Genomic DNA, 19,672 nt, shown 5'->3' on the forward strand with positions numbered 1-19,672 from the left:
CTTTTCCCCAAAGACCATTCACATTGATTATACACACATTTTATGTTTTTTTGTTTTTTTTTTCAAATTATGTAGCAACGCAATTCTAGTACAACTTTGGACTAGGAATAAAATTCATTATCAGTTAATCTGACAACTGTGTCCTCGATTACTTTGGTCTATAAACATCAGAAAATAGTGAAAACGAGCATCATAAATTCCTACAAAATATGGGACTTAAAGGTCCCATATTGTATAAAGTCTCACCGACCTGTTGTTACTAGAGCTCCAGAGAGAAGCCTGAGAGAGGAGATGTGAAACTACATTTAAGATGGTTTTTGGTTCTTAAAACCACAAATATATCTTCTTATGGATCAACACTTCAAATAAAACACAGGAAAAGTGTAAAATATGGAAAATAATAATTGAAAATAGAAAGGACAAATAGTGGCTAAAATTTTGTGTCATGCCCTGTTCATAGACAGATAAGAAAAGAAATTAAATGAAAAAAAAAATCATAAAAATCATAAAAGAAGAGAAACGCACTTTTTTGCCCGTATGTGGCGGAGGTCGACAGGTGTTAACATGTCAACACTGACTGAACAGCTCCCCCTGCTGGAGCGTCTGCAGCCCGCTACATCACGAGTGAGTTAAAAGCCAGTCGAGTGTTCTGCAGCTAAGAACACTGCATTGAAATGGAAAAGTGCAGCTGGAGAATCACTTCATTCTCATCCAGAGAAAAAGCCAGAAAATTTCCAACTCCTGTCAAGAAAGAAAGGAAGGGCTATAAATGTTCCAAAGCACCATATGAGGAGATGAAAGCATGAGTGTATCCCTGGACGTGATGACATGTACGCAGTAAGGTCATATGCAGGACAATCCATATGCATCTTATGCTGCCACCTGCATCTTGCTAGTATATCATGAATAAATCAGCGTCACCATGGCAACTTAAAACTGCACAAAACACTAGTAAACACGATGATTTCATGCCTCGGTATCCCAGCTAAGCTTGCAAAAAAAAAAAAAAAAAAAACCCTGCAAGTTTTGCACAATTGTGATATGACATATCACAATTACACAGAACATTTTACATGCACATCATATTGGAATATTAATGTACATGTAATTAACTGTGAAACAGAAAAAATGGAGTAGCTACTTTGTGATGTCATATACAAATATAACATGATATATTAGGACTTAAGACATACCGACGATACCTACACGTTATAGACACATTGCTTATACATTCATATATGTCAACACTTAAATATGTATATACAGTATACATGTATATATTCATATGTATACAGATATATCAAAGGAGGAATAAATAGTGCCATTAATGAGGTGAGACAAACCTAGTTTCCGTTTTCCCCTCTAGTGAGATAACTATCCCCCTGGATTCATGCTAACATGCCCCAGGCTGTTTGTTCTGGAGAAATATGCAATCTAATGTGTGGGACATAGTGGCTGGACTACCGGCGCGCCTTTCTGAGTGCAGCGTGCAAACTGAGCAGAGCTCTGACTTTCCACCTCACACTTTCTCGTTCTCACAATACGTCTCTCCCAAGAGCAAATCCTGGTGCAGGATTTAAAAACACTCCATCACTGTCCTTCCTGGCACTAGGTCTAGTTTACAGTAATACGCCCAGTGTTAAATACAGTGTCTCTCAAAAAGTACTGTTGAACTACCGTTGCCTATATGTGACAACTACAGCCTGAATACTCATAGTTAGATGTGATTACATTCTATATATCTGATCGGGTATTGACATATATTGCAAAACTTTAGTACATACGAACAAAAAAAAAAAAAAAAAAAAAAAAAAAAAGGCTTTTACCCTGTGTGTGCATAAAGTCAGGAATATTAAGTTACTGTATGACACACACACACACACTTTAGGGGTGAGACACGTGACACGTTGTGTATGGACCTCTGACAAACTGTGTTGATGAAACAGTGGTATTGGATACTGGCCGAATGGCTGTGTCAGGGAATTGGCAGTGGACAACTCTCTGGCATGATGACTGGAACGTTCTGGTGGAAGTGGGTGGCATCCTTCTGCATTTGACAGTTTAAAACTGAAGGCCTCTGGTTTGAAGGTGGTAAACTGGCACAGACAGCTTTTAACACACCTAATGCTGCTGCCATGTTGTGTGTAGTTGTGCGGATGTGCTATGGATGTTCTGTAGAAAGAGTTAACTAGTATATTAGAGTAACGACTCTGTGCTATTTAATTGGAAAGCCTTGTGGTAGGGCGCACAGACTGAGAGTACGTTCGCAGTTAGCAAACATTCAGACCAAAAACAGCAAGTCATGAAAATGAAAGTTATCGCTTCCTCTTATATCACGACGATCGCGAGTTAATAGTAGAAATCCAAAATTTACACATAGGGGTGAAATCATATTGCGATATGAGTCACGATTTAGTTTGGAAAGGTCATGTTTGCATTTTCATTTTCACTGAGAAATATATATAAAAATGATTTTTGTTTGGTCTTGTACCAAACAAGCATGTTCCTTTACGTCTGGAGAATATGATTTGTAGGCTGGGGGCGTCTCTCTAGCACCACAATGCTTCATTCACGGTCTGTTGTGACACATTTTACCTTTATTAAAAAACTGCAGCTCCTGCGATTTGGTTACTTCAGTTAATTGTTCAGCGCTGCTTAAGCATATTTTGTGGGATGCTGTCACCTTCGGCGTCGTAGCTGCTTGGCCGAACTGCCTTCATTCAAATCAATGAGGGGGCTGTGTTTTTTCATGTCATGCAGGACCAAAGTTGGTCTGAATGTGAATGATTTACACCCAAACAGGAGGAAAAAGAGATTTAGCAGTGTTCTGCTCAGGAAATATGAGTTACTATAGATATATATTTTAAATACACAAAAATAAAAGAAGATTTTAACACGGTGTATACGCAGCCCACACAGAGAAAGCAGCATATAAGCAGAGCAGCAGCAGCAGCAGCAGCAGCAGCTTCAGTGCTCCCTCTGTGTTTGTGCAGGATGCGTTCAGGCACAGTACTGACTGTAGGTCAGAGTGTTGGTTTTTGCAGCGACCATAGTCTAATACATAATCACTGTAGTAATGTGCATTAAACAGAAGAAACTACTTGAAGTGGTTTATGTGTGTATAACGCGAGGGAAACTGCAGTGATTACGTGGCCTGTGTGGACAGCTGGACTGATTATTATAATGTCCCGTCAGACGCCTCCTGTGTAGACACTCTGAGTCTGTCCGCGCGACCAGGTACTTTCTAAATGCCTGTAGGAAATATTCTGGGCTCAAAATGAGTGAAACTTATATTAAGTAGCCTCTAACACACAAACTGAACCTGCAGATTGTGTTAAAAAACAAAGACTATATTCAGACAAGTGTAAACCTCTGTTTTGCGTCCTGGATGAATGAACAGGTTACTGCGTAAAGACATTTTGTCTCTCAGTCCAGTTCTACTCGTCTCCTACTGCCTTTATAACAAAAAACATAACTTCAAATACATGTTGTTCTTATTATTTCTAATGTAGAAGAATTCAGGAAAATTAGATTAGAATCTCTGTAACTAAGCTAATTTGAAGTTGTGGGAGAATCATTTTCTTATTTTTAACATGATATTCAATCCAGTGTTTATCCTCAGATTAAAGCAACAGTTAACTAAATGTACTGTATCTTGTGTGGAGGTTGATGGAGCTCAATGACAAACTAAAATACAGCATATGTAGCTCTTCTGAACAACATGGCGGCTACATGAAACTCCCACGCAGCTCATTATTTTTAATTAGCTCGACCTTTGCTGTTGTCGGCGCCGGCTTCACTGACTCCGCTGCTCTGTGTCATCTACCGCTGTCAAACTAGAGGCCATAGGTTGAAGGAAACTGAAATGCTACATAGAGCTACAGCTTGCATTTTTTGATGCAGTAGAGTGTGAATTTTTGTGTTTGTGCATTAGATATCTGCCCCTACGGGAAGAAGATTGTAAGGGTTGGGTGGGCAAATAAAAGTCTGAGGGGCATTTTTCAGTTTTCCTGGAATGTTTGGGATTTCCCTCCATCCATTGTCGACAGGTTGCATCGTGTGAGGCCACTGAATTTTCAATTTTAGGAGTCTATTTGGAACTCCTGCTTGCGGAGACATCGCTGACATTCCCGGCAGTGGAAAACTATGGAATGATTGTGCTATAATCTTGTATGTATACATAAATATATATATAGATATATATATCTATATATATATAGAACTATTTAAGGACATTTTAAAAATCAAGGCGAAAAAGTTTTCACCATCTTAACTTGTGGGAATTGAAGGAATGCTTTAAGTAGCTCAGCTCAAAACTGGCTTTTGAATTTAGAGCTTTCAGGTACTCGCAGTGAGACGTCTGCAGATCTGTGTGGTGTAGAGGTAAAAAAAAAAGGGGGATGAGGGATTTGTTTGTATTAAGTTTTTGAGATCACACTCTTTGAAGGAGCAGGGAGAGGACTGACAGATGTCCCCTCCCACAGCAGCAGAGAGAGACGTGGACTAGAGATTTGAAAAGAAAACAGCATGTACATGTGTGTGAGATATTGTGTGTGTGTGTGTGTGTGTGTGTGTGTGTGTGTGTGTGTGTGTGTGTGTGTGTGTATGCGTGTGTGTGTGTGTGTGTGTGTGTGCGCATGAGGAAAAATTTTCTACACAGATAAATGCATGTATGTTTGTGTTTCAGAATACCCCTGGTGTGTCAGATGGGTGCTGGTTTAGTCTGGGCGGGGCCAGTCTCCCAAGAGCAGCTGAAGCCTGTGAAAGGCATGATGGGAGGAGACAGAGGGCAGAGGGTCTCTTAATGTCATTTGGTCTTTAGTTTTCCCACCTCGCCGTTCAGCTTGCCCTCCTTTGCCAGCTTCTCGTTTAGTTGGCACAGTTGGCGAAGGAAGCCGTCGTTAGGGCCGATCTCTCTCTTATGCCTCACGGTGGCCACCGCCAGCCGGGCATCCATTTTGTGGCGCAGCATGAGGTAAGCAACGACCATGGTGGGGGAGCGGCTGTAGCCTTCTCTGCAGTGTACGTACACCTTCCCTGTAGGACACCGATACAGAAATAGAACATTAAGATGAGTGTGGTGCAAGGCTGGATTTACAGAATCAAAAAAAAACACATGCCACACAGATATGCTGACTCTTATTGAGTCAGATTAAAGGAGAAGTACCTACTATACATATTGTTGTCAACACACCCCACATAAACCCACAATGTGTTAGTCTATCTTTCTGATTTATATATCCTGTCTGTGACTCTCAAATCCAAACTAATTCATTCCTATTGAAGACTTAAATCTTGAAAAAACAGCTCAAGAAACTATACTTTTATTTTGAAAAAGAGTTAAATAATCCCCTAAAACAGTTGGGCATTGTAGTTTTTAGCAAACATTATTCAAACATGAGTTAATAATGAATTTGTTGGGGACTATTTTCAGTTGCGGATTAATAATTCGGTGCCCTAGTGAACATTTAAAGCAGCAGGAAGGTATATTTGTGCTTGACTCTAAATAAACAACAGTGTGTGTGTTTAACTTGTCACCCAGTGCAACATTGATCCCAACGACACAGCAGCGTGTCAATAGGATCAATTCAGTGTTGGTTTTGCTGACAATGAGAAAAATATAGAATATCAATCTTTCAATAAATAGGAGTACTTCATGTGTTGTCAATGCAAATGTTCATGCATTATCTTTCAGTAATCACAGTTCAGACTGATCATGTAACCTACATTACTACAGCATGTGCAGAACAACAGGTCACATGATCAACCTGGGGATCATTTTAGTTCAACCAAAATACAAAGCAATCATGAATAGTGCCAAAGCACCATTTTAGACTCTCTTTCTACAGCTTCCATATTGTGATGACAGTTCCCATAATGCTTTGGGGGAAGTCAAATTGAGCCCTCATTTTTCAATTGATTAAATTTATTATATATTATATTATATAGTATATTATAAGTATACTGAATTAGCTATTTGCACTTCCTGTTTGGAATGTACCCAGGAATCTACAGACAGCTACAACTGGATTACTTTGGTAATGAAGAAAACGTAAAAATGTGATGATTCTCAGGCAAGCTCTGGAGTTCTGGATTTCTAAGTAGATTTATGGGCGTTTACTTCCGATGGACTTCAGCGATAATAACCTCAGAATTTGTAAATCATGCTGAATCTAAAAATATGTCACATCTGTGTGTTCAGATTTGTTCGATAACTGAACAATTAAAACACTGAATCATGATTACAAACTGGAACATGTGTGTCTTATTAATTTTTTTTATCATTTTTATTATTATTATGTCAAACAGCTCATTTAAGACTCATTCCCCTAGTTCTAATTTCATTGCACTCCTTTTTATAAATGAACAAATATAAATGTTAAATGTCGAGGATAATGCGAAAAAAAAAACATACAGGGTTTCTACTTTACGGTGGCTTTTTCTTTAAGACTTTGGCTAAAGGAAAAAAAGAGGAAGGAGGAAGAAAAATGAGGAAAGAAAGAAGAAACAAATTAAGAAAAAACTAGAAGAGAGGAGTGGTTGGGGAACATATGCAGGGACCAAACTTGCCTAGCGAAGCATCTTCTGCGCCAGGAGATGCAAATACAAGACCTGACCTCTGCTGCAGACTCGGCAAAGTCAATCATCGTCACTGCACCTGCATCCTACGGGGACGTCTTAGCCCTGCATGCAGCAAAGAACCTGTGCTCTGTGTGCACAAAGAACACATGTATGTTCTATATTTGTATCCTCAGCCCTGTTTGTCGCTGCTTGTGCGCTCCCTTCTAAGATGTATCTCTGCGTAACTTTAAACTTTCGTTACGGACAAGCCGAAACCCCATGAGGGGTTTATCTTGGCAACCTTCACAGAGCAGCTGATGTGCCGGGCTCAGGTCAGATCTGCAGATTCTGCACTTTATTTGAAACCCAACACCACTCTGTGTCCCTCTCTTAGTATTATCCCCCTACATCTCTCTCCTCTCTCGTCTGTTGTACAATCTCCTTCTATTCTCTCTTCCTCTGTACTACACCCAGAGCAGCCCTCTGCCAATGAGATGACCTCTTCAATACCTAATCACCCCGCCTGCCACAGATCAATGTTGATTCTACTGTATCCTCTTGTTAGACACAGAATCTATGGCTCACGACTTCACTCATCTTCTCACTCCATCGCTCACTATTTGTCAGATTTTGCTTTCTTTCTTCTCTTCCTCTCTTCTCTGGGTTTTTATTTTTTCATTGCTCATGCATTAACTCATTCTTCCTCATGCCTTATGCACCACTTTAGCGTCACACCCATGTGTCTGGTCTGTACCTCGACTTCTCCTTCTATCAAATAATTTAAGATTCAATGTGCTGATAATTTTGCTACATATCATATGTGATGGAATAGATGGAAGTATGCAGACTGAGCTTTTAAACACGACCACTTACATACTGCAACCTCACGTCTTCGCTATTGCAGACCCACAGGAACAATGCACCGCTGCAGTTCCTCATTAAAATCCTGGACCTATGACCTTTTCAGAGCTTACGGCTGGGGGTGGGGGGTCAGAAAATGTCAAAGATAATGTTACACATAGGACAATGTCAGACTACACCAATATCAGGCAGCAGGAAGAGGTGAGATGCTTTCTCCTGTTTCTGCTCCTCCTCCATCATCCTCATCCTCTCCTCCCCTACACTCCCCTTGTTACAGTCGCTCTTCACTCTCCCCCTTTGGTCAAACTGCCGGAGAATTAAGATGCTTTACTGTGTCAAAGCTGACAATAAATCCATGCCATAAAATGCAGGCTGCAGTGCACTAATTAGACACATTCCTCACATGCAATGACAAATGCACTAAATTTAGATGCAGCTTCGGGAGAGCTGGGAAATTTTTTTTTTTTTTTTATGGTGGTGGAGGGCTGAAGTCTCCTGGGATTGAGTGTTTCCATATTCTGAATAACATGCTTCAGAATACTTAGATATATCAAACAGCTAATTTAAGCCTAATTTCTCATTTCATTGCATTCCTTGTTTTATTCCGTTACCACGAAACAAAAGTGTCCTGTTTACCTGTTTAACATAACTAAGCTATTGTGGGGAAAAAAGGAGGTGGATCGAACTTTGGTGCTACAGGTTCATGAGACGCTTTGACAATGTTGACGTCCAGGGACGTGATCTGATAACAGAATATGGAGCAAGGCCCAGGAGTGTGTCAGATTTAGCCTGAGATGCTCAGGGCCGTCACAGTCATCTCCTGTCTTCACTTTAAAGATCCACAGCATTGAAGCGTATTGAGATTGACTCATTAAAAGGCACCTTAAATGTTGTATCCTTTGTTAAGCCACCAACAAGAGGAGCTTGATGACGTGTCTCAGTGAGAAAGACATTCTGTTCCCTTTTCATCTCCTCTACCATTTAGGGTTTTTTTTTTTAAGACATAAAATAACAATTCTCTGTGGGTTTTAGGTGCATTTAGATGCAGCTAAACACAGCAGGCCTGTCGAGCTTCAGGTAGCGGTAGTACGAGCTGTACCTGCGATCAAAGATTTTGGACAATGGTGTCTTTTTAGGCCTTTCTATAATCCACGATAAAAGGTAATAATTAGAGATGACCTGTTATTAATTATATGGCTTTTTGTGCATGCAAATGATTTATAAAGTCAAAGGGAGTCGCTCTGTCAGGGCAAAAACAACCGCTATTTGACCTTTTTACCTCATTGGGGGTCCACGCACTACTTCCTAGGCCCATTGACGTCAGCGCGTCCCTCAGTGAAACCCACCTGCAAGCGGGACACTCCCTGCAAGCTTGGCACACAGCATAGCACACACCTACTTGAAATGAAAGTCAAGGAAAAGGTTTTTTTTGTTTTGAAGCCATGCCAACACAGTGTTATCAATTGCCTGGAAAAATCTACTTTGAATGCTCTGTCAACAGCAGAACCACAAATGAACTCAGTGGCTGGAGTTCATTTTTACCTTCAAACATTTTACTGCGCGCCTCCGCACCTGCTTCAAAAACCACGCACGATTCCACGCTGAATTTCCACAGTGGTTATTTCTGAGGGACTCAGCTGCCCCCACTTTATGTCGCCCAGCAGCTCATAACCTGTGACTTTTCATTTAATTATTATTTGAGGATTAGTGATGTTTAACCGGGTCGCCGGAGACCCGAATGCCTTAGCAACCCGCAAAGATATAAATGCTTAAACGTTTGTCCATACTGATCGTTAGCTCGGTATCTCCCTACCTGTGAAGTGGTGATGCTCCGTTGTCTGTCTATTCCTCGATCATTTATATTCCTTTTGTCCAGTGTCCAGATTTTTTTTTTTTTAAAAACCAAGAGGTTTTTTTATGAAAGTATTCCAAGTCACAAATATTGTCATGAAATCCTTTGCAGCCCCAACCGTTTGTTTACAGCTGCGCAAGAAAGCAAGACGCAGAGGAACGTGTAGTTCCGGAAAAACTGACCAATCTGAGCACACTGGGCTGTGATTGGTCAGCTTCAGGGGGGGGGGGTGTTAAAGAGCTCTGAGCTCTAACGATAGACTGTGGCTCTAACAAAGCGTTTCAGACAGAGGGTGGATAGACTACAGTATAGCGTTTTTGGAACATTGAAGCATTTAATGTGATTCTCTGCTTGAATGCAAGCTGCGATTGTTGTCCAGCTAACTAGCACACTGCCTAAAAGTGCCAGTTAAGTTAAAAAACAAAAAGCTTCAATCACATCTTGCACGCCCACTGTGTGGCAGCTGATCCTGGATGCTCTCAGACTTAGACTGGGACACGCAGCTTTTTATGAAGCCATCAAGTGCATATTTAAAGCCCCTTTTACAGAGTTCCCATTTTAAAACGAGTCAGCTGGAAACATTAAAAAGTCAGCCGGAGACTTTTTAATGTTTTAAACCAACTCTCGGAGCTAATATTACCTTACACAGCTAACTAGCTACAGCTGATAAAATCTGCCAGTGACAGTTATTAAAGCAGAATCACAGGCTAGAAATGAGAAGCTGCTTTTGTCTACTTCTGTCCGAAACCAACAAAACCCATTGTTTAAAAAATTATAACAAATTTAAACTGGTAGTTATCATTGTAAACTGCATATGTACCAAGATCAGAAAGCTCGACAAGCACAGCGGCAGTATCTAAGTGTGATGTGAAGAATGAACTGGACTAGAAATACTACATTTATTTGGCATCATATTCACACAACCTGTTTTTCTAAACGTGTGAATATCATGCATAATTTTGATATTGGTCCAAACTGTGATTTGCAATACGGATATTCTTAACTGAGCAGTCATGAACCAATAAGCAGAAAAGGAAAAAATTAGAAAGGACTAGAAGATGTCTGGAACTGAGCTTCTCCTCAGATGCAGTTAAAAATCTCTTCACACCTTCAAATAAACTCACCTTTTCCATTATTGTGTGCTAGGGCCTTGTCGATAAAATCAGCCCCCTCCTCAAAGAAGGCACTGAGGTCGAACTGCTCGGTGTCATTGGCCTGGATGCCGTGGTACGTGATGCCCGTGCCGGTGTAGAACTCCACACTGGTGTTGACGTGCATGAAGGAGGTGCCCTCGGCCACGTTGAGGACGTGCGTCACTCCGAGTTTCTGCAGACGCATCGCATTCTGCGCCACAAACCTGGGTAAGACAAAAAATTAGGTTCATGATCAGAGATGAAAAATACATTAATTTAATCATTGTAGCAGGTGATTGATGTGTGTGTGACAAGTCTGCTGGTATAAACCTATAGAGAGCCCCTGTTGATGGCGTTTGTTCCCTCACAACACAAAATGATGAGTGCACAGCAGCAGAAAAAGACATCTGGGACAAATAACAGCACCAATAATAACACCTGACAGATCCTTTTTTTTGTCAGGAACACGGCGTGTCAGCACAATTTATTTTTAAGTGATATTTCAACAATATAGGTTGCAACTTTCTCGACATCCCAGCATGCATTTTTGTGAAGTCTGTGCTGGCAGCATCACAGCACCTCTTGATACAAAAGCCAAATACCGTAAGTCCTCTGGGAGGTGTAAATGCGTATTGTTGCTGTGACAAAAAAGTGAGGCGCGTCTTTGCAGAGATCCCGAAGATGTCATCTTAAATGCTCTGCACACTCACACAGGTGTTTCCGCTTAATCTGGTTGATTACATCCCAGCTCAGGTTGAAGTTGAGCAAAGCTGAGCTCGTTCATTTTATTATTCACACCTGTGCGTTTCCCCCACTGTGAAACGTCAAAGTGTCTTGAGTGAAAAAAGGCCTATAAAAGTGATAAAGGTGTTTGCTGTCCTGATATAACAGTCTCAAGCGTGAGTGGGGGGGGGGGCTGTAAATCTGTATACACCCACACAGTCCTGAGAGGAGGCCTAATGAGGCTAGATAAGTTGAAAGTGTACAGTAGGAGGACCAGGAGAGTGCAAAGCCTTTCAAACTGAGAGAACAGAGAAAAAGCTGCAACTGGAATAAATGAATAAATAACTTAAATGAATGACAAGTTTATATTTTGTTGCTTCACTAAACGATTTAATAATGTCAGCTCTAATAGTCTGCCCATGTATGTATCCACTCACGTAGCTTATGCCGGTTATATATTCATATATCTGTCTTAGTAATGTCAGAGTAACCAATATACACTATGTGGTCAAAGGTATGTGGACACACACATTGTGTACTTTTCCTCTAGGGTTGTTTTTGTTCTTGGTTTCACTTCAAGTTAAAGGAAAAGCTATTTTAGACAATAACAATTTTGTAGCAACAGTTTGGTAAAAAACCATTTCCTCTTTCACGTGACAGAAAATAGCTCAATAAAGAAATGGTAGTCCTGGTTTGGTGTGGAAAATAGCCCTGACCTCAACCCCCATTCAACACCTTCGGGATGAACTGGGACACAGACTGAGATGTGAGTCACCCCACATCACTGTTTGACCTCACTGATTCTCTTGTGGCTGAATGGGAGCAAATCCCTGCAGCCTCAAATCTGAAAGAAAGTGGCTATAACTAAGAGTCGACTCTGTATGTCCCATTTCTAAGCGATGTGTACAGAGAACAGCTTGGTGATCTGAACAGAGTAACAATAGTCTACCAATGTAGGACGTACGAGATGAGGAAGAAGAGGGAGGCGGGAAGAGAAAAGGGGGAACAGTGTAAGCAGGTGAAACAATGAAAGTTGAAGAGACAGATTTTGTAGAAACTGTAGAAGAAGAAAAAGCAATGCCATGGAAACACAGGGTTTTACATGAACTCATTTGGAGCAGAACTAGAGACAGAAAGAGACGTCTAAACATCTCTCTCCTCTCAGCCAGCTCCACTCCAGCGGCTTCACCTCCATCTCCATCCACTCTTCACTCTTCCAGGAAACAATAAATCTCTCGCTGCTTCCCTCCCGCACTAATAAACTTGTCTTCAAGAACCACAATGCTGCATATTAGGCCTTTAGCATCCAGAGCAAACACGCCCATACGGCTGACAAACCATAACAAAGGGATACAGGGTCTGCCTGGCTGAATGCCCACTGTGTCCACTGTCACTGATCCAACCTGGCCAAAGGCACTGCCCATTGATTCACAATCAAATGCCTCTTTTGTAGATTTCATATTAAAGTTTTATGAAACATTTATCGTCACTAATTAGCTCAATAGAATATGTGTTTATGCTTGTTCTCTGCAGCAAAAACACTGGAAGAGAGATTATTATTTCATAAAAACATGCACAAAACTGGAATTATATCACAGCTTTGGTTACCAGTATATGGTATAAGCGAATATATATTCTTCTAAATTCAACAAAAGTATCTCATCTATATTTTCTTTACTTCTCTTCAGACCCCAGAAGCATAAATCTTGTTGTAAAACGCTCTGCCCTGACAGCTCCGTCTGCTTTTATTGCAATATCTGCTTACAGTCAATATGAAGCTGCTGAGGCGAGGCTAGGTGACCCTGGACAGCTCCCTCGAGGTGGTGGCAGCGAAGCCCCCCTCCTGCAAGAACTAATAAAGAATGTCCTCGCCGCCACCATTTTGCTTTACAGCCATAGGAGAGGAGATGAAGCAGCCCATCTGCTGGTGTGTCAGCTGCAGGGCACAGACTGTGAGACTGTGACAAGGACTCAAGTCCACACAAGATATTCATTCATTCATGTTTGCCCTTTTTATTCAGAGCGTGTTTGTGTATATTTAGACTAAGTGTAAGTTTGTGTGCATCGGTGACCGAATGCATGCTTACATGTGCAGTATGAGCACTTACACAACAACGCAAATACAAAGTACGTAATGTTGAAGCATGTGCAAATGTGTGTGTGCGAAGTATCCGAGCAGCACTGTTCACATTTACATTTGCAGAGGAACACGGGGTTCAATCGAGTTCACAGCCAATGGCTCTCTTCCTACTTACCTGGCCTGTCCCTGCCTCCTCACCCTGGGATCTGCAGTCCCACAACATCCATTATTAAAGACCAGCTTCACAAAGAGCCAAAGTGTTCCTCAAAGCAAACAACCACACCTCAAGTCCGTCCCTGAGCTGCACGCCGTGGTTTCAGAGTGCTGACTACTACTGATCTGAAAACAGTGTAAGGGAGTGTGAGTTTGGAAAATACAGTCATAATCCATTTAGGGATGGGAACATTTCACTGACTTCAACACAAGTGCTGTGCTAGCCAAAGTCTGGTTAAATTCAAATTACCCACTGATAAACATTTTAAACCCGTGCTAGATTATTGCTGCGGTGCTAGTTCATCTGGATGGGCCCAGATCTGGAGACTGCATTTAAAGACAGCTGGCAATTGAAAGAAAAAACTGAATAAATGACGGGAGAGACGTAACAAATTCAGATGTGTCCAAGCGGGGTAAGGGGTGTTCCCTGAAAGAAAACGATGAGAATCATATCCACGACCTTCTCAGTCTCCCAAACTCATTTAACACCTAAACTGGTGCGATATGTCAAACAGCGCTCTCCACCACCATCATCACAAAATAAAAAACAAACAAAAAGAAAACAAATTTTGGAAGAATGATGTTCATCCCTCCAAGTAGAATTCAGGCAAACAAAATCTAGTCCAAGGGGCGATGAAGCTGTTGAGGCTCATGGTGGCTCAACACCTCGGAAATACTCTAGTAATAATATGAAAGTCTAAATATTTAAAACCTGTTTTTTTTACACTTGGTTGATATAGCGATGAAAACAAAATATGAAGTGCAATGGTAATAATAGAAGTGACAAAAAAATGGCGTATGTGGAGCGATGAGGAGACGGTTTAATGTGTGACAAACATAAATGCAGAATTTCCATTATATTTTGTCCTTTTGTACTTTTTGTACGTTATATCACCTCATTGCGAGTGGAGAATTAGCACAAATTGTGTATCCCACCTGACAGGACTGGATGAAAACACACATTAATTTGCATTTTCTTTGGCAGATATCCAGGAAATTTTGTTAAAATTTGCTCTACTTCTGAAAGGAAACATAACACTTTTTATTTTCCCGTGTTTTTCACCCATCTGCATATACTGTACGCAATTACTGACGCATGTTGGATGAAATGTAAGTATTGTGAGTGTACAGGAGCTTTTTCTTTTTTTTTTTTTTTTGCAGGTCAAACTCAAAAATACTTGTGAGAGAAAAATTAGCTTTTTTTCTCTTTTTTTATCAAACCTAAATTGGGGTTTGGGGGTTTAGGGTTTCCAAACTAACAAATATATACTCAGTGTCCTCTGGGTGGCAGGGGGGGGGGGGGGGCTTGAAAACCTGTTTTCTCAGTTTTTATTACTGGTTTAAAGGGGGCAGGGCAACATTGGAAAAAGATGATATAGTTAGTATGGAGGTCACGTAACCAATCACATTTTAGAAACATTTGCATCAAAATGTGACAGTTGTGGGGTTGCCAGGCCACAGTCAATCAAGTCCAGTCAAACGTCCGATCTTCACTTGTCTGCTTGAACCTGAGTTTCAGTCTTTCCTCACCAAATACCCATCGTGGGTCATGAAAATATTCAGGTTTTTGAACTAAATTATTAACTAACTTAATTTAACTGTGCCATGACCTGAAAATTATAGCACTTTACAGTTAAACTATATATGGGGCCTTAAAATGGTTAATGGGCAAAATTCCTGGGGGATCCTATGACTCATAATTGGAATCAGCTCCATTAACAATTTGCAATGAACATTTTCGAGGACATATCTTCTTCTAATCTGAGTCATGTAATAGCAGTCTGCACCATATAGATATTACTGTAGTACTGTGTTAATCGGTGCATTTGTTTTGATCGTAGTTTCCCAGCAAACTACACAATTTAAGTTGTAACAAGGTAAAACTAATAAGATACATCAGCAGAAAGGCTTAGTGGATCCCAGTGGTGGAAACAGTGGACAAAGCGCAGGCTTTAATCAACAATCAATACCGGCTCGCCCTGCCTGAGCCATTTGTAACATCAGACTACTTTGCACTGCCCTCTCAACTTGTTTGGAAAGTCTGTGATATACTTTAATATTGAAATAGTTCACTAATGGCCTCGGGTAAGAGAGAGGAAAGCAAAATGCTCCTTTCAATGATTACCAAAAACTCTGTTCTTCATAATCAGTGAACATGATTTCTTCATCAGACATCAAAACCTCTTCCTCAAAAGAAATCAGGAAGCACACTGGGGTCCGTGTGTGATCAGCCTCAGCTGTGCACCGGACAGGACCGCCAGCGCTTTGTTTGGAGACTTGGCCGGGCAGATTGGCATATTCACATTGATTTTGTTGTAGCTCTGAGGTACAGTAATGTGCTTGTATTTCGTCCCGCTCGCCCTCCTCCACCACTCTGTTGGCAGCGACTGGAGCCAAGTGATGGACTGCACAGAGACAGTTTCTCAGGGGGCATCCCTGGACCGGCTCTCTACTGTGAATCTATAAGTGAGATTAAGAGCTGCTCCGTGAAAGCTTATATTACATTACAACTCAGCAGAATATATTTGAAAATTACATTTTCCACAATGTTCCTCTACTGGCTGTTTCCACACATTTGACACTTGAAACCTGAAAATGATTTCTGGCATTTGTGCTAATTTGGGTGTTTGGGTTTTACACTGCTACAAACCTGAAAGACTGCAGAGGAAGTACGATCACTTTGCTGAGTGTGTTCTGTATTTTTGATCTTAGTTGTGAGTCTCCCATCTACTATATCAAGGAGTCTTTCCACACGTGTAGCACGATCAAGGAGTTACCATGGAAATAATGGTTAACAACAGTAATGCTACATACAGTAGGTCTGCGGATCATTCACACTTTTCTATACAGGTGCAAATATGATACCTGAGTTATCACAAATTACTGTTAGTTTAGGGAATATAAACCTTTTTTTTATTAATTTAATAACATATGGCAAACTGCTCATTGCATTAGCTGTACAGAAAGCACCCTGTCAAAATAAAAGACAGTCTAAAGTTATAATATATAATATTTTCTGATTTTGTTCAGGAAATTGTGATCTTTATTTGACCTACACCAATAAAAACTGTAAAATGTCCATTTTAAAAAGTCACAATTTAAAATAAAAACATACTTCAGGAATCTGCATCAAAATAGTTTATGTTAGGTGTAATGTCAGTGATTAGTTATTATTTGATTAGTCACCTAAGGAAAATTAATCTGCGACTGTTTTGATAACTGATCAACCGATTATCACCACTTTTAAGCAAAAATGGCAAAAGCTCTCTGGTTCCAGCTTTTTAAATGTGAGCACTTTCTTCTTTTTACATCATTGTAAATTTTAAACAAGACCTTTAATGAGAAAATGTTATAGATATTTTTCATTATTTTTGATATTTTATAAACCAAGCAATTCTTTTAATCATTTGAGAAAAGAAATTACAATCTGCTGATGTATATTTATCTCCCTAATATTGACATCAGTATTGGCTTATGAAATCCAGTATTAGGGTTAGGGATCATATAATTCATATAATTAGTGTCAGAATCTGACTGAGCTTTTAATGCTGACTTTTGATACTTGACACTTTTGGATATTCAACACTATGGACACGTTTCGGTTGTTACTAAAAAAGGACTGAGGTTCAAAACACAGAGCTGGTGCCAAGTTTCCATAATTGATTTGTTTATTTTAATTTTAGAAAAAGTTATTTGATACTGTGAACAACAAGCAATCTGCAGCCGACATGGCTCGAACATCATCTGCAGACTCTCCTCCGTACCGAGAGGGCTGTTGTGTATTTGTTTACCTCTTTGTCGTGCAGGCAGATTATACACCTCATACACAATCTGTTCATATGTGTGCAGGAAGCACCAGGAAGTGGCTTTACTGTAACACCGAGCTGTAAATTCCTAAAGAGTTGGCATGTTCATGACAAACCCAATAGCACCCAGTCAACCTACAACCGTGGATTTATGGTTCAGCCTCTGCTGTGTTTCATATGCATATACAGTATATCCACTGCATGCATGTGTTTGTTTGTGAGCTCAGCACCTTTCATGGCTTGATAAAGGCAATAGAGCTCGAATTAAATTACAAGGCAGGTATTTATTTGTCCAGTAATGTGATTATACACAAAGAAAACAATGTCTTCTTTATTTGAGCTACAGTGTTTTATGTTCTGCAGCACAACATTAAAGTCAGCTCTTAGATTATACCGGCCTTAAAACAGCTTTAGAAGGGAGATATCTAGTGTAGCCCCATATCATGCTGATATTGCAAATCACACATTGGTATTAGCAGGCTGTATGGTGGCCAATATATAACATCATATTACAGTACAGAAATACCACAGACATGTTAAAGGTAATTTAAAAACAGTGTTCCCCTCAAGAATACTTACAATATCATTTTTTAACTCTTTGTCATGTTCCCTTTTACATCTGAGACAATTAGTTGATTAATTGATTAGCAGACTGACAAAGTGACTAACATTACCTAGTTCCAGCCCCTTAATTGTGTAATCGTGAGCATTGGCTACTTTCAAGCAGTTTTCAAGAACATTATTTTAAGCTCTAAGAAACTGTATTTTTATTTTCTGATATTTCAAAGACCAATAATCAATTAATTAATCAAAAAAATAATCAACACAGTAATTGATGATAAATATAATTGTTAGCTGCAGCCCTGTTTCATTGAAAAACTTTATTTTTATTTGATCATATGGCATAATAGTTGCTACACCCTTTGACATTCATGATTATTGCTTTGTCTAGACAATAATAAGCAGATGAATTAATAATGAAAAGAGTTTGATCGTTACGTAATTCATTTGCAACCAAATTCATGTTTATGTTTAAAAAAAAAAGAAAAGAAAATCAGACAATATATGAGTGTATAAATGGATTTTAATCCAGATGTGCTGCAGGTCAAACAGTCCTGGGGAGGTCTCTCTGATGGGCAAGGAAAGAGTCTGCTAGAGGAGGATTTTCCACAATCTGGCAACCCAAAAGTTATTCTAATTAAAGGGTTATAACTGATCCATAAGGCACTAGTAACTGGTGCATTAACCATTATAAATCGATTAATTAGGTGCCTAATTGCTACACATTTAGGTCATAAAGGTGTAGACTGCTTATACAAAGACGAGACTGAAATGAGTTTAGCTTTCTGCTTCTGCTTTTTTCACGATGCCAAAATTCACTTTGCTCTTTGTTCTGCAGGAGACCGCCTGTTGTTCATTAATGAAAACAAAGTCCCTTTTCTTTTTCTTTCTTTTTTTCTATTTTTTTTTTTACATGTGATGATTGTTGTGGCTCTGCAGCTCAGCAGAGGGGAGTGGGGAGCGGCTTGATGAGGACGTGATTACAAGGCAGTGATAATAATGATGGAGGGATTCACGGAGTAAAAACAGGTCTTTGTATCATCCTTCACATCTGAATCCCACTTATATTAATAGTTATTATAATAATTATTATAATTATGTTACAGTGTTACACAATAGCCACCTGTCTGGCTACTGAAACACACTGACGCCGCTGGTATACTGGTATTTCGAGGACAACCGGTTATTTGTTGACAACAACAGGCTGTCGCTCGGCCCACGGTGACAGCGGAGACACCAAAATAACAAGCCCGCCCTGTGTGCGCCCGACATGCGACACTGTTGTCATTGTCGTGTCTGGTGGGTTCGGTGGATGGTGAATGGTGGATGGGGAGGGAGCGTCTTAAATAACCTGTCCTACCTGTCAGTGTCAAACACCGCCACAGACAGCACAAATCCATTCATCATTATCACATGTGAAGAGATGGTGACTGACTGACTCACGCGTTACCGATGTATATTCTGGGGAAGACCTCGTTGAAATGTTGTGTGGGGAGGCTGTAGAAGCCGCTGCCGTTGGACAGGAGCTCGTTGAGTTGTTGGACAGTAACCTCGCCGCCTGGAGCCGGGACATCAGCCGGTGGTTGCTGCTGGTGCTGCTGTTGTTGTTTAGCAGGACTCAGGTGTTTCTTCATGGCTCCTTCTTCTAAAAACAAAAAAAAAAAAAAAAAAAAAAAAACTAATGTTCGGTGACAGCCAGCGGCAGACTCGTGAGCCTCGTCCCGTTATTCAGCTGCATTTTACCTCCGCACGTGAGCCGTGCGCGCGCTGCCTTCTCGTCTGAAAGGTGTCTGATGAGGCGGGAGCTCTACAGTTTTTACCATCAGAGTGAAGCGTAAAGGAGTTTCACCAAGTAGTTCCGGTCAAAACTTTCACATTAAAA

At 40.3% G+C, this 19,672-nt stretch overlaps 1 protein-coding gene across 1 annotated transcript; it reads right to left on the reverse strand.

Moving 5' to 3' along the window:
* Positions 1–4,807: 4,807 nt before the first annotated feature.
* Positions 4,808–19,424, reverse strand: LOC111220455 (dual specificity protein phosphatase 3-like). Its single transcript, XM_022743553.1, has 3 exons — positions 19,234–19,424; positions 10,399–10,631; positions 4,808–5,037 (listed from the first exon to the last, which is right to left on the reverse strand). The coding sequence occupies exons 1-3, from the start codon at positions 19,422–19,424 to the stop codon at positions 4,808–4,810; spliced, it is 654 nt and encodes a 217-aa protein (XP_022599274.1).
* Between the last annotated feature and the right edge of the window lie 248 nt (positions 19,425–19,672).

The sequence above is a fragment of the Seriola dumerili genome, unplaced genomic scaffold (genome assembly GCF_002260705.1).
Source record: "Seriola dumerili isolate Sdu_G_001 unplaced genomic scaffold, Sdu_1.0 BDQW01000068.1, whole genome shotgun sequence".
Classification (NCBI taxonomy): Eukaryota; Metazoa; Chordata; class Actinopteri; order Carangiformes; family Carangidae; genus Seriola; species Seriola dumerili.